Source organism: Sciurus vulgaris, assembly GCF_902686455.1.
Source record: "Sciurus vulgaris genome assembly, chromosome: 15".
NCBI lineage: Eukaryota > Metazoa > Chordata > Mammalia > Rodentia > Sciuridae > Sciurus > Sciurus vulgaris.
In genome coordinates, this window is record NC_136476.1 from 72,982,847 (window position 1) to 73,001,761 (window position 18,915).

The 18,915-nt window shown below is 42.9% G+C and overlaps 1 protein-coding gene across 3 annotated transcripts in view; it reads right to left on the minus strand.

The window, feature by feature from the left end:
* Positions 1-18,915, minus strand: part of ASTN2 (astrotactin 2) — an 883,413-nt gene that overhangs the window by 357,122 nt on the left and 507,376 nt on the right. For all 3 annotated transcript variants that reach the window (XM_079113408.1, XM_079113407.1, XM_079113406.1), the window contains one exon: positions 2,251-2,417. In XM_079113408.1, coding sequence (XP_078969534.1) covers positions 2,251-2,417 — 167 coding nt within the window. The remainder of the gene's footprint in view (positions 1-2,250; positions 2,418-18,915) is intronic.

Genomic DNA, 18,915 nt, shown 5'->3' on the forward strand with positions numbered 1-18,915 from the left:
AGTGTGTGGAAATTGCAAAAGGTTTTTGGAGACCTGGATTTCATTTTCTTTGTCACCCAGTTGATTTGCATTGAATGTGTTTTAACAGCACACAACACACTCTGGCCCAATCTTATTTAACACTTTCACACACCTTCTGTGGTTCTGTGGTAGAGAAGGTTAGTAAGTCCATTTCACAGATTCACAAACAAAAATGTTGAAGACATGAGGTCCCTGAGCTAGTGATGGGCGACTGTCATTAGACTCATCCATTTGAGTTACTGCAATTAATGAACACATATAGGGCTAACTCTAAGCAGGGCACTGTTCCAAAGCCCTTTAAATATTTATGTGAATCATAATGTAAGCAATATATGTAGTCCTCAAACAGCTCTATAGACAGGGACTATTATTCTGTTTATTTTATAGATGAGGAAACTGAGGTCCAGAGTAAAGAGATGTCAAGTAGCTTGTTCAAGGTCATATAACTCATAATGTGTTTCCTAGTTGTATGGCCTTGAGCATGTTGCTTAGTTTTAATGGGATAAAGAATGGAAATTATTTTGCACTATGCACAGCTATCCTTCTATTGAGGTAGGTATTGTTACAATTTTATAATTTTACAGGTGAGAAAACTGAAGGTCAGGGGTCTGGAGTCACGATGGGATTAAAATCTCAGCCTACCAAATCCAAGGATCCCTAGAGTGGGCTCTGGATGGAAGGTGGTAATAGTTCTGATGTCAAAATCCATGACTGCTGCGGCTGGTACTGTTCCTGTTGTTATTTTCCACAGAAGAACACCCTCCCCCCAAGGAGACCGAGAGGAAAATAACAATGATAAGAAGCCAGCTGATTCTGTATGCAAGCCTGCAGATCCAAGTCCATGCATAATTTAGTCAACACTGCCCTGCAGTCACTTAGGCTGAGGAGAGACCGCCATAAATTCAGGTCTGCATACGCTAATTTATTTCTTATTTATTTTACTGATACACATCTAGAGCCTCCAGCGAGCTGCCCCCACACCTGCTTGAAGGCACCTGCAACTCTGCGTGTGACTGGGACAGGAAAGGAGACCCTGTGATAAGTACCGAACTCTGCGCACTAGAACCATGCAAATTCAATCAGTTTTCTGGTAAACTGGGACGAAACCACGCTGCCACCTCCCTGTTCCATAATAGATGGACTGCAAAGGTCGCTAAATCTCGGACGCTGCTTTCCTACTGTCATGACGAGGGCATGGGGCATACTTCTCTCACAAGACTAGGATTGTTTTTCTGAGTCACAGAACGTCAAAGATAAGCAAATTTTCTAATGTGAAGATAGAATCAGAAAAGAAATGAAGGACAAGATGCTGCTATTTCCTTGAGTGGTTACTCAGGACCAAACGCTTTGCGAGGTGACATCCGGGGTGAAGGTTACTCCTAACTGCATGTAGGAAAAACAGGGGAGTTGGAAGAAACGTGAGCCAGGGTTGTGCAATGATTTCTTTTCACAGAGGGTTACACTGTGACCCAGAGAGAGAAAGCAGTTTGAGGCTGCTCAGCAAGCGAGTACCCCCCCACGTGTCCCGCCCCCTTTTTGTTCTGCTATTTTTAATACCCAGTTTAAGGGGCTGGGCAAGTAGCTCAGTGGTAGAGTGTTCTGGCTCATCCAAGACCCTAGGTTCCACGGCCAGGACTGTGAAAATAAGAAACAGCACCATCCTGATTTGAGTTCTTCCTAAGTCCCAAGCTGCACCAAAGCTTAGGCACATTGTTTCCCAGGCACCAGCCCTCCCTGATTAATCGTCCCCACCTGTAGGGCACGAGGGCCCAGAGACGTGATGCTGGATACAGACAGCAGGATTCCTGCAGAATCTAGTTCCCAGCCTGGCCTGGGCTTAGGGAACACGCCTGGTGGTTCCTGCATGAACCACTTCAGGATCCTTGCTTTTGTCTCCGCACAGCCCAGCCCAGCCCAGGGCTGCCAGGAACGTGCAGAATGGGCAGGTGACTTTGGCAAGAAAAATATCCTGGCCCTGGATGAAACGGGGGCGGGGCTCTGTAATCGTGTTCTGCACCAATCATTTATGGTCCCCTTCCGTTCTTCTTTCCGGTGCCTAACAGGTGGCACTCCTGCCTTTTGCCCCGTGGGCTGAAGCAGAACAGATGCGGAAGGCATCTCCCTGAAGGTCAGCCCCGCCTGGAGGGACTGCTGCTCCTGACCATCTTCCCACACACACATACCCCACGGCCTTGTGGGAACTCCTGGGCCTTGGGGACAGAGACTCACCCGCAGAACATGAAGATGGTGCTGGAGGTGGCGTCGTAGGGCAAGGGAAGCGTCTGCTGTAGGCACAGCTGCTCGCAGCCCCCGTTAAAGCCATCGGAGCAATCGATGCCTTTGGAGTGGTCGTAGCAGCCAGAGCCGTCCTTCATGGGCCTCAGCTCCTCGGGGCACTGCTCGGAGAGAGGGCGACAGGTGGTCACGGCTCAGGTGGCGGCAGCCCCCACCTCCTCCCACCTTCTGAAAGCGTCGTGAGTCAGGTACCAACACAGAGGGGTTTGAAGTCTCATAAGCCCAATTGATAGCTGGGTGGCTTTGGGGAAAAAAAACAAAAAATCCTTTCCCTCTCCAAACCTCAGCATTCCTGCCTCTAAAAGAGGACTTTTGTGACTATCTAACTTCACAGAGTTGTGAGAATGAAGGGAGAGAGTGTCAGCAGCAGAGTGTTTGGAACTCTGGCTGGTATGGCAACCATGTAGCAAATGTTATTTGCTGTTAATATGGACGTTGATGGGATTGTCTTCATTCTTATTTGTATTGCTGTCACCTGATAAGAGTCTACTGCTATCAGGGTCATTTAAGGAAGCAGTCAGATATATTTTAAAGAGACCCTAACCCTAACGATGTGAACTTCAGTTCTAGCTTTTGTCCTTCTCACTGTGTGACCCTGGGCAAGTTACTACCTCTCTGAGTCTCAATGTCCTCATCAATTAAATGGGTCTAACACACCTGTAGAGTTTTAGTGTGGCTTAAATGGTATCATGAGCCTGCGTACTTTTCTTCAGAATTTGCAGCATAGCTCAGTACACATAAAATGTGAGTTATCTTTCTTTCTAGCTTGAACTGGTCTCTTCTCTACCCTTGTCCCTTGAACTCTAAATGAGAATCCCGCAACAGGAACAATGAAAAACCTTCTAACTACTCCCCTGGTCTCTAGTCTGTCCTCCTCGAAATTTTCCTCCAAATGGCCGCAAAGTGATATTTCTAAGTAGCATCTTTAGCATAAATGAATGTATGGATTTTTATGAAAACTCAAATCTTCCTTAGGCTAATAATTGGGTTCCTATACAGATATTTTCAGATGCTCTGCCCAGCCCTGTACAAGTTCTTCCTCTGGTCTAAGTGAACCCCAAGGATTCCCACCTTCAGTGACCTCAGCTGTCATGTACTCCTCAATGTGTCTGGCGCCTGCTAAGTGCTCTGCAAATGGAAGATCTGATACTGGGGACATCTGGCTCTTTATTTAGTTTTCCATCACTTGATGAGGCCCAGCTCATCTCTAGCCGGATGGAGAAGTAGTATGAGCACTCCTGCCTTCAGAAGACAGAGTGAGGACCCGCGTTTTAATTTCGGTCCACCTCCTGCCATTTCCTGTCCACAAAGATAAACACCTGGGGCCCAGCCCTCCTCATCCATCACTGGACATCACTGATTAAAAGGTACCCCCCATATCCCTCCAGCTAGCTCCCCAGCCCCCTCCCCAAGCCGTCCTCCTGGACGACATCAATAACAAAACACACACACAAAAATTAATTTCCCAAAACCACCACAACAAAGCACGAGGTCAGCCCTCTTGGAAATTAAATTTTGCCTAAGAAGAATTTGTAATTACAAATGCACAAGAGAGTTCTTGGAGACATTTGAGACTGGCACCAGGAAGGGTGATGGAGAAAGTGGGTTATAAATGGCCTTTGTCAAGCTGCAGAAAGGTTATAAAACTGCTACGTTTTGTGCTTAAAAAGAAAAATCAATTTTCCATGCGAGTGAAGTGCTGTACATATTAATACAAGCTCAGAGGACTCCTCTGCTTGTCTCTGAACATTCTTTCAGACAGACGGGCCCCTGGTCACAGGGTCATTTGGAGCCATTTGCAGGTGGGTACTGGGGGCTGGGTTCTGCCTTTATGCAGAGACTCAGGGATGAGCACTGGTAACAAGAGTAACAAGGTAACCAGAGAGACCTGGGTGGAGGATCAGACCCAGCTCTCTCCATCTCCCACTGATTCCCTACTGCGTTTGATCTTCAAATCAGTGCTCACTGTAACTCAAGCTTTGTCTCAGCACATGACCTCTTTACATATTTAGTCCTTATACAAACAAATGGGCCAGTGCAGTAGACTGACAATCGTTCCCCAAGATGCTCCCCTGTCTTTAGCCCTGGAACCTGGAAGCCATGAATACTACTGTCTATGGTAAAGGTTTTGAGATGTGGTTAAGCTAAAGCTCAGAGGAGACTCTCCTGTATTTTACTGATTGACCTAATGCTATCATGAAAGTCTTTATAAGAGAGGCAGAAAAAAATTACCCACATAGAGAGCAAGGCAATGTGCAGGTGGGGCAGAGATTGGTATGCTGTGGCCATGAACCATAAGTGCTGGAAGAAGTAAGGCTTAGATTCTCCTGTAGGGTCCCTAGGGCCCCCTGGATGCAGGACTCCTGGCTTCCAGGAACACGGGAGAATACATTTCTGTTGTCTTAAGTCATTCAGTCTGTGGTAATTTGCTACAGTAGCCAGAGGAAACAAATACAGCAGGTCCTGTCATTATTCACATTTGACAGATGAGGAAACCAAGGGGAGGCCCTCACACAGAGGGTGGCAGGGCAGGGCTGCTCAGGCTTGCCAGTCTGTAACCCTTAACTGACTCCTGGGCAAGCCATTTCACCCCTGTCACTTACTAATGATATCCAGTCTTAGAGAGTCGGAGCAAGGCAGGTCTTGGAGCTGACCTGACCTCCTTGCTTTAGAACTTGAGGGTGGGAGAGCAGAAGCACACCACACCAAGTCCTCAGCACAGGAGCGGAGGACATGAAGACTGGCCTCCCTAGTCTCAGCTCTGAGCTCTCTGCCTGCTGCACTCACTACCCTTTAGGTTAAAGCCTTTGACTGATGAAGACAAGTTGCAGAGCCTCCGTCTCTTTCCCCAAGATGATTTACAGCTGAGAAACTGAGATTCAGAAAGGGGAAGGGAGTTGGTTAATAAAACACAGTAGATTAAAGGCAGAGCTAGAATTATACCTAAATTTGATCCACGAACGTGGCAGAGACTTTCCCAGTAATGAAGCAGACTTATCAGTTACCCCCATAGGATCCTTCCTTCACATCCCGTGGGCTTCCTGCCCATGTCCTGGGGGGTAAAGTGGGGGCAAATGAGGTCTCCCTTTGCCATTATTTATTATTGTACATACATTCTTTCAATTATTCCATTGTTTATCACCTGTCTTCCCACCGAAACGTAAAATTTGTAATAGTATAGGCTGCCTCTGGTTTGTCTCAGCTGTACCCCACACGTAGAATAGTGTCTATTGCACAGTAGGTGCTTGTGGAGTGCCAGACGGGATATTCAGGGTATTTATGGTGAGTCTGCAGTAAAAGAAGGGAATCAGGGGAGAAAGGGGAAGGGGAGGAAAAAGATAGGTACTGAAGAAAAAAATTGACCAAATTATGTTGTGTGCATGTATGAATATGTGACTGCAAACCCCACTAACATGTATATGGTGTACCTATGCACCAATAAAAAAATATTCTTAATGATGGTCTGAATTCAAACTGCCTCTTATGAGTTGTGTAACCTTTGGTCAGTTACTTAAACTCTCCTATCTTTCTATGATTGCTGTGTGGGGTAAATGTTTTCATAGCTAGCTGCAGGAATGTCCCCAATGATTCCTGGTAACACTCTCCTATAGTCCCCACATTCCTCATGGCCCTGTCGAGGACACAGGTGCAGGCTTGGAGGTAAATTCTCCAGCCCAATCAAGCCTGCTGGGGTGACTGCAGCCCCGGCCTACATCCTGACTGCCGCCTTGCCAGGACCACGCAGCTAAGCCACTCTCGAATTTCTGACTCTCCAGAACAGCATGACATCATAAATCTTTTGTTTGTTTGTTTTAGGATGCTTGATTTGGGATAATTTGTCACACAGCAATGAATAATGATGTGAGACAAATGTCACCAAGTACTTAACACAGTGATCAGCAAAAGGGGGGCTGCAGTTATGAGTTTGTAAGGAGCTTGAGAGGTAAAAAGTGCCCACATTTGACAGACAGAGAACTAGTTCTGGAGCAAATATGATGAAGCCTGGTGCAATTCGGCTGGGAAAAGGAAAGCTGGAAATGTGAGTGAATGGGGCAATTCAGAGCCAGGAAGCGTCAGTCATTCAGGCCTTCCTGGAAGAGGTGTGGTGGAGACTGGAGCTGTCTAAAGAGGGAGGCCAGAGGTCTTGCTCAGGCACCAGAACTCCCTTGCCTGTGACCTTGGACAATCCCAGAACCTGTGTGGGCTCCAGGTTCCTTCCTGTATGTGGGGACACAGCTTGGAGAATGTGGGGACTGAAGTCAGGACTGAATTCCGCTCTAGCCTTCCTGACTGAGCATCTGGGAAGGACGCTTCACCTGGGAGAGAGCCTCCAGGTTCTGGTCTCTAAAATGGGTCTCTCCTGGAGGCATCCTGGAGACCGCGAGGTGACACTTCAGGTTTTGTGTCTGGCTTTGGACCTAGCGCACCACAGGCCCTTGACTAATGAAGGACACGTTATCAAATGACAAATGACAAATCCACGAACCCAATCTCCCCAGGGAAGCCCAAGTGCTCGTTGATTATTTTTCTTTGTCATCTCTCCAAGTCCTTCACTGCACCACTTAGCAAATCAAATATTTATTGCACACCTAGTCAGTGCTGAGCAAAGGTTTCAGCTTAAGTTCTCATGGAGGTTAAGCCCCAGAGATGAACAAAAACGATGAACAAAAAATTAAAATGGTTATTTCACAGAGTAAAATGGTTCTATGAAGGAAAAAAGTAGAAGGTGATAAAAGGTTAATAAGCATGAGGTGGGGGAAGCGTCAACTTAGCCTAGAAAGAGGACAGATAGACTTTATTTCCACTTTATTCTTCTTTTTCAAAAGTGGTTTTCCTTAGTGTACTTCTTTATCTTTCCGTATGAATTTTAGAAAAATATTTTCTATGTCTATAAAAATTATGTGAGGTTTTGATAGGAATTATCTTACACTCTTATGTCAATGTGAGGAACATGGGAATCTGTATGATGTGTCTTCCAAATCACAAATGTATTATGTTTTTTCATATATTCTTAGATTTTGTTTGATTTCTTTCATTAGCATTTAATTTCAGCATGTGTCCCATACAAGTTTTGTCAGATTCTTATTTAAGTATTTCATTGTGTTCAAGGCATTGCAAATGACATTGCATTTTAAATTTCAGTGTCCACATGTTCATTGCTAGAATAGAATAGATATATTTTACTCTTGTATACTGAGACCTTGCTGAACACTCTTAGAATTTTTTTTTTTTTTTGGTTAGCTCTCTTGGGATTTCATACGTAAGTAAGTATGTGATCTGTAAATAGAGACTATTTTATTTCTTCCTAATTTGAACCTTCTATTTCCTTTTTCTTGTGTTATTGCTTTGACTAGGACATCCATCACTGTGTTCAATAATAGTAATTATTCCTGATCTTTGAGAGAAAGCATTGAATCCTTCACCATAAATACATTAGTTGTAGGGTTTTTACTGATGGTCTTCATCAGTATGTATGAGTTCTCCTCTATTCCTATTTTTCCGAAAGTGTTTTTAAAATCATTTTGTTTGTCAAATTTTGTCACATGATTTTTATCAGTGGGTCTGATCCCATGGTGTTTTTCTTCTTTTGCCTGTACATATATGGACAGACATTTCAAAATTGGTCAAGCAGTTCATCCCTGAAATAAACTCAAGTTAGCCATGGTATACAGTTCTTTTTATGTCTTGTTAAATTCTATTTGAAAATGTTTTGTTAAAGATTTTTTGCAATCATACGCCTGAGGATTATTGGTCTTACTCTATAGTTTTATTTTTCTACTGGGTTTGTCTTGTTTTGGTATCAGTGTAATGCTATCATCTGAAAATGAATTGGGAAGTTGTCTGTCTCCTTCAGTTTTGGGAAAAATACTTTTTAGAATTGGTATTAATTCTTCTTTAAACACAGATATACTTTTCTATTACAAGTATTCAGGATTAGAGATTTGGAGGGGGTGGGAATACAAAAGTTACAAATTCAATTCTCTTAAAGTTATAGGGGTTGTTTAAGTCATTATTTCATACACACGAGTTTTTCAAGAAATTGGTCCACTTTATCTAAATTATCAAATTTATTTGTGTAAAGTTATATACAGTATTCTCTTCTTTTCCTTTTGACATCTTCAGGGTCTATAGTGATATCACCGTTTGATTTCAGTTATTGGTAAATGGTGTTTTCTCTCTTTAATATCAGTTTTCCTGGAGTTTAGAGGTTTTTTCTGATTTATTGATATTTTGAGGGGTGTCAAAATTTTGGGAGTCTTTAATATTTATAATTAGTAACATTATAAATTTTGGTATATATTAAATTTTTATATATTAATTGTGCAGGTTAACAGGTTTCCCTGTGATATTTCCATACCTGTACATATTAGCCTTTGTTAGAATCCATCCTCCCCAATATCCTTTCTTGACCACCCTTTACTCCCACTTCCTTCTGGTCTTCTTCCCCTTTCCAATTAGTCCCTCTTCTACTTTCAAGTTTGGTTTTTTGTTTGTTTGTTTATTTTTACATTAGAGAGAAACATGCAATTCAGGGTTTGGCTTATTTCCCTTAACATTTATTTTCCTGCAATTGACATGATTCGTTCTTCTTCATGACTGAGTACTATTCCATTGTGTAACTATACCACATTTCTTGATTCATTAATCTGTTGGCTAGAAGAATCAGTTTTCATTTCAGTAATTTTTATCAATCACTTTTCTATTTTCCATCACATTGATTTCTTTACTTTGCTTCTTTTTTTAATTAATTTTTAAAAATTTTGTACAGACTGCATTTTGATTCATTGTACACAAAAGGGGTGTATCATTTCATTTCTATGGTTGTGCACAATGTAGATTCATACCATTCGTGTTATCTTACATGTGCATAGGGTAATGATGTCTGTCTTATTCCACCTTTTTTCATACCCACCCTCCCTCTCGTTTCCTTCTACATAAAGTTCCTCCATTCTACTTTGCTTTTTTTTTTGTTTTGAATTTTTATTTGTTCTAATTAGTTGTACATGGCAGTAGAATGCATTTATACATTTTGATAGGTCATACATAAATGGAGTGTAATCTCTCTTTTTTTTGATTATACATATTATAGGATCACATCGGTCATGCTTGAGTACATTTCGTTCTCCCTACTAGGTTCTTGAGATAAGAACTTAAATCATTGATTCTTTGTCTTTATTAACGCATCCATTTAAGGGGCCACATTTCCTCCACATTGAATATGAAGCCATAGAAACACTGCCAGAAAAGGATGAATTATTTCTTTGGTTGTGTACCACACATTCTATATATGTATATATATATTTTCATTCAGTTCAATGTCTATTTTTTATTTCTCTTGAGATTTCCCCTTTGACTCTTGGGTTCTTTAGAAGTATGTTATTTAGTTTCCAAATACTTAAAAAAGAGATTTTTCTGTTATCTGTTATGAACTGAGGATTTCTGTCCCCACATTATTCATATGTTGAAATCCTGCCTTCAAAATGGTATTGTTTTCATTGGGGAACTTTTGGAGGTGATTGGGTCACGGGGTGGAGCCCTCAAGACTGCGATTAGTGCCCGTAGAAGGAAGGGAGAGTGCTCTTTCTCTCTCTCCATGACACATAAGGACACAGGAAGAAGGCAATTCAGGGACAGTGACATCAGCAGAGAACCGAGTCAACTAGTCATTGATCTCAGAATTCTGGCCTCTGGGAGTATGAAAGAAGAATGTCTATTGATTAAGCTACCCAGTCTATGGTGTTTTGATGCAGCTGACAAAGGCATTCTCTGTTCTTGCTTTCTAGTTAGATCCTGTTGTGGTTAGAGAACATATTTTGTATGACATGAATTCTTTAAATGTATTGAAAGCTTTATCATAGCCCAGGATACCATTTATCTGCAGGCACTAGAAAATAATATGTAATCTATTATTGTGCATAGTGTTCTACAAACATTAACTATATCTCTTGGATAACTGTGTTATTGAGTTCTGTAATGGTGCAATTTTTGTGTCTCCTTGTTCTATTAATGTTAAAGGAGAGGAACTGAAGTATTTAACCATAATTATGGATTTGTACATTTTTATTTTCAGTCCCATTAGTTTTTGCTTCACACAGTTGCTCTGTTGTTTGATGCATAAATATTTATGATTGCAATGTCTTCTTGGTGGCTGACCTCTTTTTTATTACATGTTGTTCCTCTCTGGTAATTTCTATTAAAGGTTACTTCATCTAATAAGAATAGTGACTCCTGTTTTTGTTTCATTTACATGGCATTTCTTTTTTTCTATCAATTTATCTTCAACCTGCCTCTATTATTATATGTGAAGAGAATTTCTTGTAGACAACATATAATTGGGTCATACTTTTTAATCCAATCTTCTAATTTTTATTATTCAATGTCTATGCTTTGATCATTTACATCTCATGTGATAATTGATGTTAATGCTTATGTATGCTATTTTATATTGTCTTCTTGTTTCTACTTTACGATTCTGCTTTCATTTTCCTGCTTTCCTTGAAGCTTGCCTAAATATTTGTCAGAGTTCCAATTTGATGTGTCTGTATTTTTTGAGTGTATCTCTTTGCAGAGTTTTTAGTGCATATAAGATGCCCCAGACTACTGATGTCATTCTTTTTCCAACTGAAATGATGTACATTATCCATACCTCTATTGATGCTTTATATTTCTATCTTCTCTTCCATATAATGCAATTTTCTTAATTATTCATCTAACTACATTTAGGACCACATTAGACAGTGCTATCATTTTTTTGCTTTAACCATCAACAATAACGTAGGAAAATCAAGAGGATAAGAAGGGTCTATTGGCTATGCCCATATTTTTGCAATGTTCTTCCTTCCTTTTCAGTGTTCCAAGATTTCTTATTTTTATAACTTCCATTCCATTTAGAGAACTACCTATAGCCATTCATTTAGAGGAAGACTACTGGATATAGATTCTCTCAGTCTTCCTCTATCTAGGAATGTCTTAATTTCATTTTCATTTCTAAAGGATATTTTCATTGAACATAGGATTCTTTAGATTCAGCACTTGAAAAATGTGCTACGTTTTCCTGGTCTCTCTGTTTTTTTTTTTTTTGTTTTGTTTTTGTTTTTTAATAAGAATCCTTCTGTCATTAAGTGTGTGTTTCTTCTGTAGATAAGCTATAATTTCAAGATTTTCTTCTCCTTGAAAAAGTAAAGAAATTTGACTATTATGTTTTGATGTAAATTTCTTTGTTTTTATTCTTTCCAAAATTTGCTCATCTTCTTTAGTTATCAGGTTTTCCCAAATTTGATGCTTTCTATTATTATTTCTTTGAATATCATTCTTTTCTTTTGGAACTCCAATGACACAAATGTACTTTGTTTTTTTTTTTTTTAACAGTTTGACATGCCCTTGAGAAGGTATTCATTTTCTTTTTCAATCTATTTTCTCTTTGATATTGAGTGGGTGATTTTGCTTATTCTATTTTTAAGTTTACTGATTATTTGTCCTCTCCATTGTGCTATCGAATCCATAAACAGAGTTTCTATTTCATTCACCATATTTTTCAATTCTAGAATTTCCATTTGGTTCTCTGTACCTTCTATTTCTTTGCTGAGGCTTTCTAGTTTTTTCATGTGTTTCAAGAGTGCTCATGATTGCTTATTGAAGCATTTTTAAATGATGGGTGTTTGAATATCTTTGTTAGAGACTTCTATTATCTGTCCTTGTTGTTGAAATTTCTTGGTTATCTTTTTCACTGAGTTTGAGATTGTTCTGGTTCTTGGTATGACAAAAGATTATCAATGGAAAGGTAGACATTTGGGGTATTATGTTATTATGTTTTAACTTTGGACATTGTTTAAACTTTCTGTTTCATCTGGTTTCCTCTGACACTGGTCCAGCAGGGGAAGGTGGTTTGTCTTTGACAAAAGCAGGCAGAAGTCCAGATTCTCCACTTAGCTCCCACTGACACCCAGAGGGAAAGTCCCCCAGAGCTGCTGGTGGGGGTGGGCATCTTCTCCCCATACAACTTCAGTGCCACTTTCCTGGACGGCAGTGGTCGATGCCTTGCTACTGTACACCACTTGATCTCCACTGACACCACACAGAAGGGAGGTGACCTCATTATTGCTGGTCAGTGGTGACAGGAGGGAAATGTGCCTCCCCACTGTAGGTTAGGGGTGGAAGTCATGTGATCATCACTGACAATAAGTGGGTCAGGGGGCTGGAGGTGCTCCTTACTCTCGGTGGAAATTAAAATTCCGACTCTCCACTTGACCTTTGCTGGCATGGCTGGGAGCAGGCCCACATTTGTTTCTTCCTGTGGGATTTGTCCGGAGCACAGCAGCTACTGTCTAAAAGTTTGCCTTCTGAGGCTGCCCTTTCTGATACCTTGTCTAGAGAAAGCAGAGAAAGTATGCTTTGGGGACTTTTTTTCACATGCCTATTGGCATTTCTGAGTTGCTGATTTCTTTAGTCCCAAACCTGAGACATGGAAGGCAGAGAGAAAGCTTGGGAATTGACTATCTTGTCTTTCCTTGGGTCCCCATGTTCCTAGCAGGACTGCTTTCTCTCCACCTTCCCCAATCATTATGTTTGTGTTATATATAATGTGCAGGGGTTTTAGTTGTATTTCGCCAGAGGAACAGAAAAAAGATGTCTACACCCCCGCAGGCTGTTTTTGCACAGCCCTAAAGCTAAGAATCACTTTAAAAAAAATTTTTTTTAAAAGGAAGAACCCAAGACAAGGAAAAAAAAAAAAAAAAAAAAGACCCCATGTGACTTGCAAAGCCTAAAATATTTACTATATAGTCCTTTATAAAAAAAAAAAAAAAAAAAAGTTGCTGACCCAGGACTTCAGCTCCAGGAGGCATCTAGAGTTTATTCTAAGTGCAACCGGAGGGCTTTGGAGGGCTCTAGGCAGAGAATGAAGTGATTTGATTTGCTTTGTTGAAGAGATTACCGAAGTTAGTGAATTCAATGATCTCTAAGCATTTTCTTAGAGCTCACAAAAGGCGCCCTGGGAAGCAGGCTCTGTGAGATGGGAGTGGGCCAGAGAAAGAGGGTGGGTCTGTCTAACAAGGACCCCCTCCCTGGGAGGACTCTCCTTTGCCTGAGGCTTTTCAGTATGTATGAGAGTCCGGTCTAATCCAGGTCAGCCAGGATCCAGAGCCTTCCTGGCCAGCTCTGCTCCATTTCAGAGGAGGATACCCAGGAAGATTCTGGGTCTGGATCCCTGAGCCTTAAGGTCTGGCAGGTCCAGTGGGGAGGAAGAGGAGGGTGCTGGGGAGCTCCCAGCCGCTTTGCCCCAGGCTAGCCCCACCCTGCCCCTGTCAGCCTCCTCCTCTCTCCCTGTGTCTGCTTTTGCTGTTTCCTGGTCCAGTTCTTCATCATCACCAAGCTATTTGTTTCCATTTATAATTATGCATTTTAATGTTCATTAATTATGGAATGCAAATTGCTCCGAGTGCAAAATTTTTAATGAGCTGTTCCACCATCCCACCCCCAGGAAGGTGGGCTGGCTGCTTTGGCAGGAGAAGGGAAAATAAAAACTTACAAATCAGAACAACTACTCATGGGACCTGAGTGAATCAAAAAGAAAGTTAGGCTGAGGGGTTTCCTTGTGGTGCCAGAGGAGGAGCCCTGTCCCTCCTGAGTCCCAGGAGACCTCAATGTGGCACCTTCTTTCCTTTTTGCAACCCTAAGAGGCAGGATGGAATAGTGGGAAGAGTTCTAGCTGGGACTGGGCCTCTTACTGGCTATGTAACCTTGAGCTAGTCTTGGCTACTCTGAACTTCAGTTTCTTTATCTAGAAGGCAAAGTAATAAGGAAACCACTCTCACGATGTGGCAGGTGAGTGGTGTGTTGGATATAGTAAGTCAGATCCCTGCTGGCCTTATATAAGTGCTGGGAAGAGTTCTGCAAAAGCTGAGTTTCAGTTCTGTCTGGCCTTGGCCTCTGTCTGGCTGGGTGGCTTCAGGACAGCACACTGAACCCTTTGAGTCAGTTTCCACCACTACAAACCAAAGACATTGGACAGAAGGACATTGGAAAATCTGTTCAGAGTTTTTTTTTGTTAAAGCCAACTATGAACTAGGAAAAGGGGAGAACCAGATCTGAAGTGTTGGAGAGAAAAATGGGAAATTTCCTTGCAATTGACTGACACGTTTTAAGATTTCATAAGGATGCCTCTGACCCTGCTGGCCTATGGGAAAAGCTGGTCATCCTCCAGGGGCTTGGCAAAGATTCGATTTCTCCTAGGTCCTTCACTTCGAGACTTAGAACAAGCATCAACTCAGTGCTACCTCTGAAGTATAGTGCTCCTCCTAAGGAGTCTGCCTCTGAAGATGGAAGATCTTGTTAAAGATTAAATGAGACAACGTAACAATGAGGCCAGCTGCATGTGCAGGCCTTGAGGATGTTGTCCCTCACACAGGACACAGAGCTGGGATAAGGTCCAGCCACTGGTTCCATTGTGCCTTTGCCACTCTGAGCCCAAGGTTCCACGCTGATACCTTGGGGAAAGTAACTCCCTCCCCACCAGCTGATAAGAGGACCAGACAGATCACACGTCCTGACAGCCTGAGCATCACAGGTGCTCCCCAAATGTCGTTGTCTTGTTACTTTCTCCAGATAGAAAACACATTCCACGAGAATTCTAAGGGGCCGCATGTACAGAAAGGATCAGCAATACCCAGCAGATTTTGTTCTTCTCAGCAAATGAACAATATGCACCTGACCACTTTGCAGAGGAGAAGTCAAAGTTCAGAAAGAGAAGGTGACTGGCCAGAGATCACACAGCAAGGGTGTGGTGCATCCCACCCCCCACAGAAGATCCTCTGATTGCACGTGTGTGCTCCTTCCCCTGATCCATATAGAGGATCTGTGGTGTCGCTGTCATTCAGGCTGGTGAGTACCACATTGGGATTCTGAGAACCTTTTCAGTAAAGCCTTCTAATGGGTTATGAGTGACCCTGGAAGTTTTAGGAACAGCCTGTTTGTAACAGGCTTGGATGTACAGATCAGGAACAGCATCTTGGAAAGAAGAAGACAGGAAAAGAAGCAAATTAAGGAAATGAAATGGATACCCTGTGTGGGTATCTCTTTAAATCCCCACAAAAGGCAAGGATACCTCTAACATACATCCATTTTATAGGCAGGGTTATTGAAGATCACACGAGTTAAGCAAGGGTTGCTGAATTCTTCAAGAAGGATCCGTGGCTTTGATCAGAAACTGAGTGGGCCTGGTTCCTCATCCCAGGAGTGCTCTTGTGTGCTGCCTGGAACGTGAGGGAGAGGGAAGGCCCCGCCAGTCCCCAGCTCCCTGCCCCTCCTCACTCAGCCTCAATCTGTCAACAAGGCCAGCTAGTTCAGCTATTAATGCTGACATTGATTCGGACAACCAGGCCAGACAAGAGCCCATAATTACTGGGAGTTTTAATCAACACATGCCAATTCAGCTGCTGCTCAATTTGTGCTGGGCTTCGGTGCTGACAGGGAGGGACCCGGTGGGCAGGCAGCAAGGACTACAGGCATCAATAGTCCTGGGTAATGGAGGACCACAGCTGCAGCCACCACCAGGGGGCGCTGGAATTCAGAGTGGAGAAGGCAGCGCCTGCCCCAGCACCAACTACCTGGGCCTCCACCTGGCTCTGGAAACAACTTGGGCACCGCCAAACAGTGCCTGTCCAACCTCAGCCCCTTTGTCCATGTTCTGCCCTCAGTCAGACCTCCCCAGTTTCCCTAAAGAATCCTATATGTTCCCCTCTGTGGATCTCTTCCTGATCTTCAAAAGCAGAGGAATACTGAGGAGACAGAAATGAAGTCTAGTCCGGATGTCACCACTTCCTAGCTGTGAGACTGTGGGCAAGTCATGTACCTTTGTGCTCCTGATTGCTCCATTTTAAAATGGACTCGATGATAAATAACTGCCTCCTAGGGTTACAGGAAACATTCAGGGACGTGGTGGGGAAAAAAGGGATCATATGCAATTTCTTTCTCCATGTGTGAGTGTGTTTGTGTGTGTGTATGTGTGTGTTTGTGTGTTGTGTGTATGTGTGTGATGCATGCATGCACGCAGTGCTGGGGATCAAACCCAGGACCTCACGCATGCTAAGCAAGTGGTCTGCCACTGAGCCATACTCCCAGTCCCTGGGCCTCCTTCCTGTTGCTGACCTGGTCAGAAAGTGTCATTCTTCCTTCTCTCCCATACTACCTGGGAGGGCTTGTGTTCACAGCCTGTCCCTCCATGATTATAATACACACAGCTTCCTCTTTTCAGGCCCAGATGATGTGTGAGTCAAGTGTGGCCTGTTTGGTCAGGCAGGACTGGGCTTGACTCCCACCTGGTGCTGCCGCTCACACGCCATGGAATGCCAGCCAGTCATTTCATTAACACTTTGAGCCTCAACTTTCTTGATGTAAAATGAGCCTAATTAGACTTCACAATTACTGTGGGGAAAAAAAGTTAGGCATTTAGTGTCCCTAGTATGTGCCTGGCACACGGCAAAATCCCAGCTGTTACAAATGCTGTTATTACGATGATTATCACTCTTAATATTTGATCTTGGTAAATATTTTTTTGGAATGTAACAAAATGTCTGGTTGCACTGCTTAGTTTTGGCTTGAGTTCTAGTGAAATACCAACCGGCCATTCTCCCCACATGTCAGCCATCTGTGCAGCCTTGAGCACACCCTCACTGAAGACAAGAGAAGGGAAAAGGCGGCCGAGGCCAGCACTGAGTGTTATCTTAACACTCCTTCTTGAAAGCCCATCATGACTCTGCAAGTAGTATCCACTTTTTGCAGAAGGGGAAACTGCTGGAAGTGCCTTTCCCTTATTGCTCCCTTCGTGGTGAGTGGAGGGTGGGTGGGTGAAAGGGTCATGGTTCCTGACCCCAGAGAAGCAGCACCAACTGGAGGGACTGGGTGATTTCCAAAAGGTAGATGAGTCATGGGTCAAGGTGGCTTATGATCAAGGATTTTGCCCAAAACAAAAAACAAAAACAAAAAACCCTGAATTTTAAAAATGGACAAAAGACTTGAATATACATCTCTCCAAAGAAGCAACAGAAATGGCCAACAGAACATGAAAAGATGATCCACATTGTTGATCACTAGGAAAATGCAAATCAAATCACAATGAGATGGACCTTCCACCCATTAGGAGCGCTATCACCAAAAAATTAAATAATAAGACATGTTAGGAAGGATTTGGAGAATTAGAACCCTGTGCACTATTGGTAGGGTTGTAAAATGGTACTATGTAAAAAAGTATGGAAGCTTCTAAGAAAGTTAAAAAATAAAACTACCAGGTGATCCAGCAGCAGTCCCACTTCAGGGTACATATCCAAAATAAATACAAGCAAGGTTTTGAAGAGATATTTGTACATCATTGTTCAAAACAGCAATTATTCACAGTACACCAAAGGTAAAAGCAGTCCAAGAACCCATTGATGGATGAATGGATTTTCTAAAATGTGGCATGTACATCCAGTGGGATATTAAGAAGTCTTTTAAAACAATTTGACATATGCTCTGCCCTGTATGAATCTTTAAGACATGACGCTAAGTGAAACAAGTTAGTTACAAGGACACTGACATTATGAGATTCAATTTCCATGAGGTACCTAGAGAGGTCAAGCATAGAGACAGAAAATAAGACAGAGGTTTCTGTGGGGGAAGGGAAGGGGGAATGGGGAGTTGTTATTTATGGGTGTAGAGTTCTGTTTTCCAAATTGAAAAGAGTTCAGGAGATGAGTGCACACGGATGTGAGTGCACTTAAAGCTGCTGAACTGTATGCTTAAAGATGGTTCTGTGGTAAACCCTATGTTAAGTGTACTCATCATTGGATTTTTTCTTTTTAAAGTAGAAGCCTCAAGGAGGAAACTGGACCAACTGGTAGACTGGGTAAACCCGCAGAGAGAGGTATGTCATGGCTCAATCGGCTTATGATCAAAAACGGTGCTGGGATGGCAGTGTGTCACGGTGGGCTTGCTCACATACCTGCTGATCCTGGTGGCTGGTTTTCTGAATATGTGACTGCCCGCGCCTCCCTCGAAGGGAGCCCCAGGACGTTAGCATGCATGGGCTGCCGTGGCTGCACTGGGCACAGCCCTTCCGTTCTCGGGTTCTCCATCTTGCTAACTGTCCAAGGAGGAAGGTGCAGCTGGCCTCTAAGGCCTGTCCAGCTTAGGCATCCAGGCTTCTCTGCAGGAGGCTGGCAGTGACTCCAAGGAAGTCAGGCGGTAGGTTTGGTAGTGCTGGGATCCATGGACAGAGTGGTTCCAGTGGCAGTGGCTTGAGAACATGGCCACAGCTCCCGCCTCAAATGGTCGGTCAGCCTTCTGGTGGGTTCCCAACCTTCTGCCTCTCCATCTGGAGATCTCTTAGGCTCTGCTCTGAGTGGGTGTTTAGTTCATCAAATGTCTGTTCAGTCTACTGTTCCCCAGGCCTCAGGAAGCCTTAGCCCTTGTCCTTAAGCAGCATCTAGTCTGATGGGGGCCAGGGGAATAAGTACGTGCGTTCTTTGAGCTCTGGAGGTTTTATATGGTAGAAAGAGAGCCAAGGGCTGAGGGAGGGGAGGCCAGAAATGCTTTCCCAAGAAAATCTGCCAGGAGTCCTAAAAA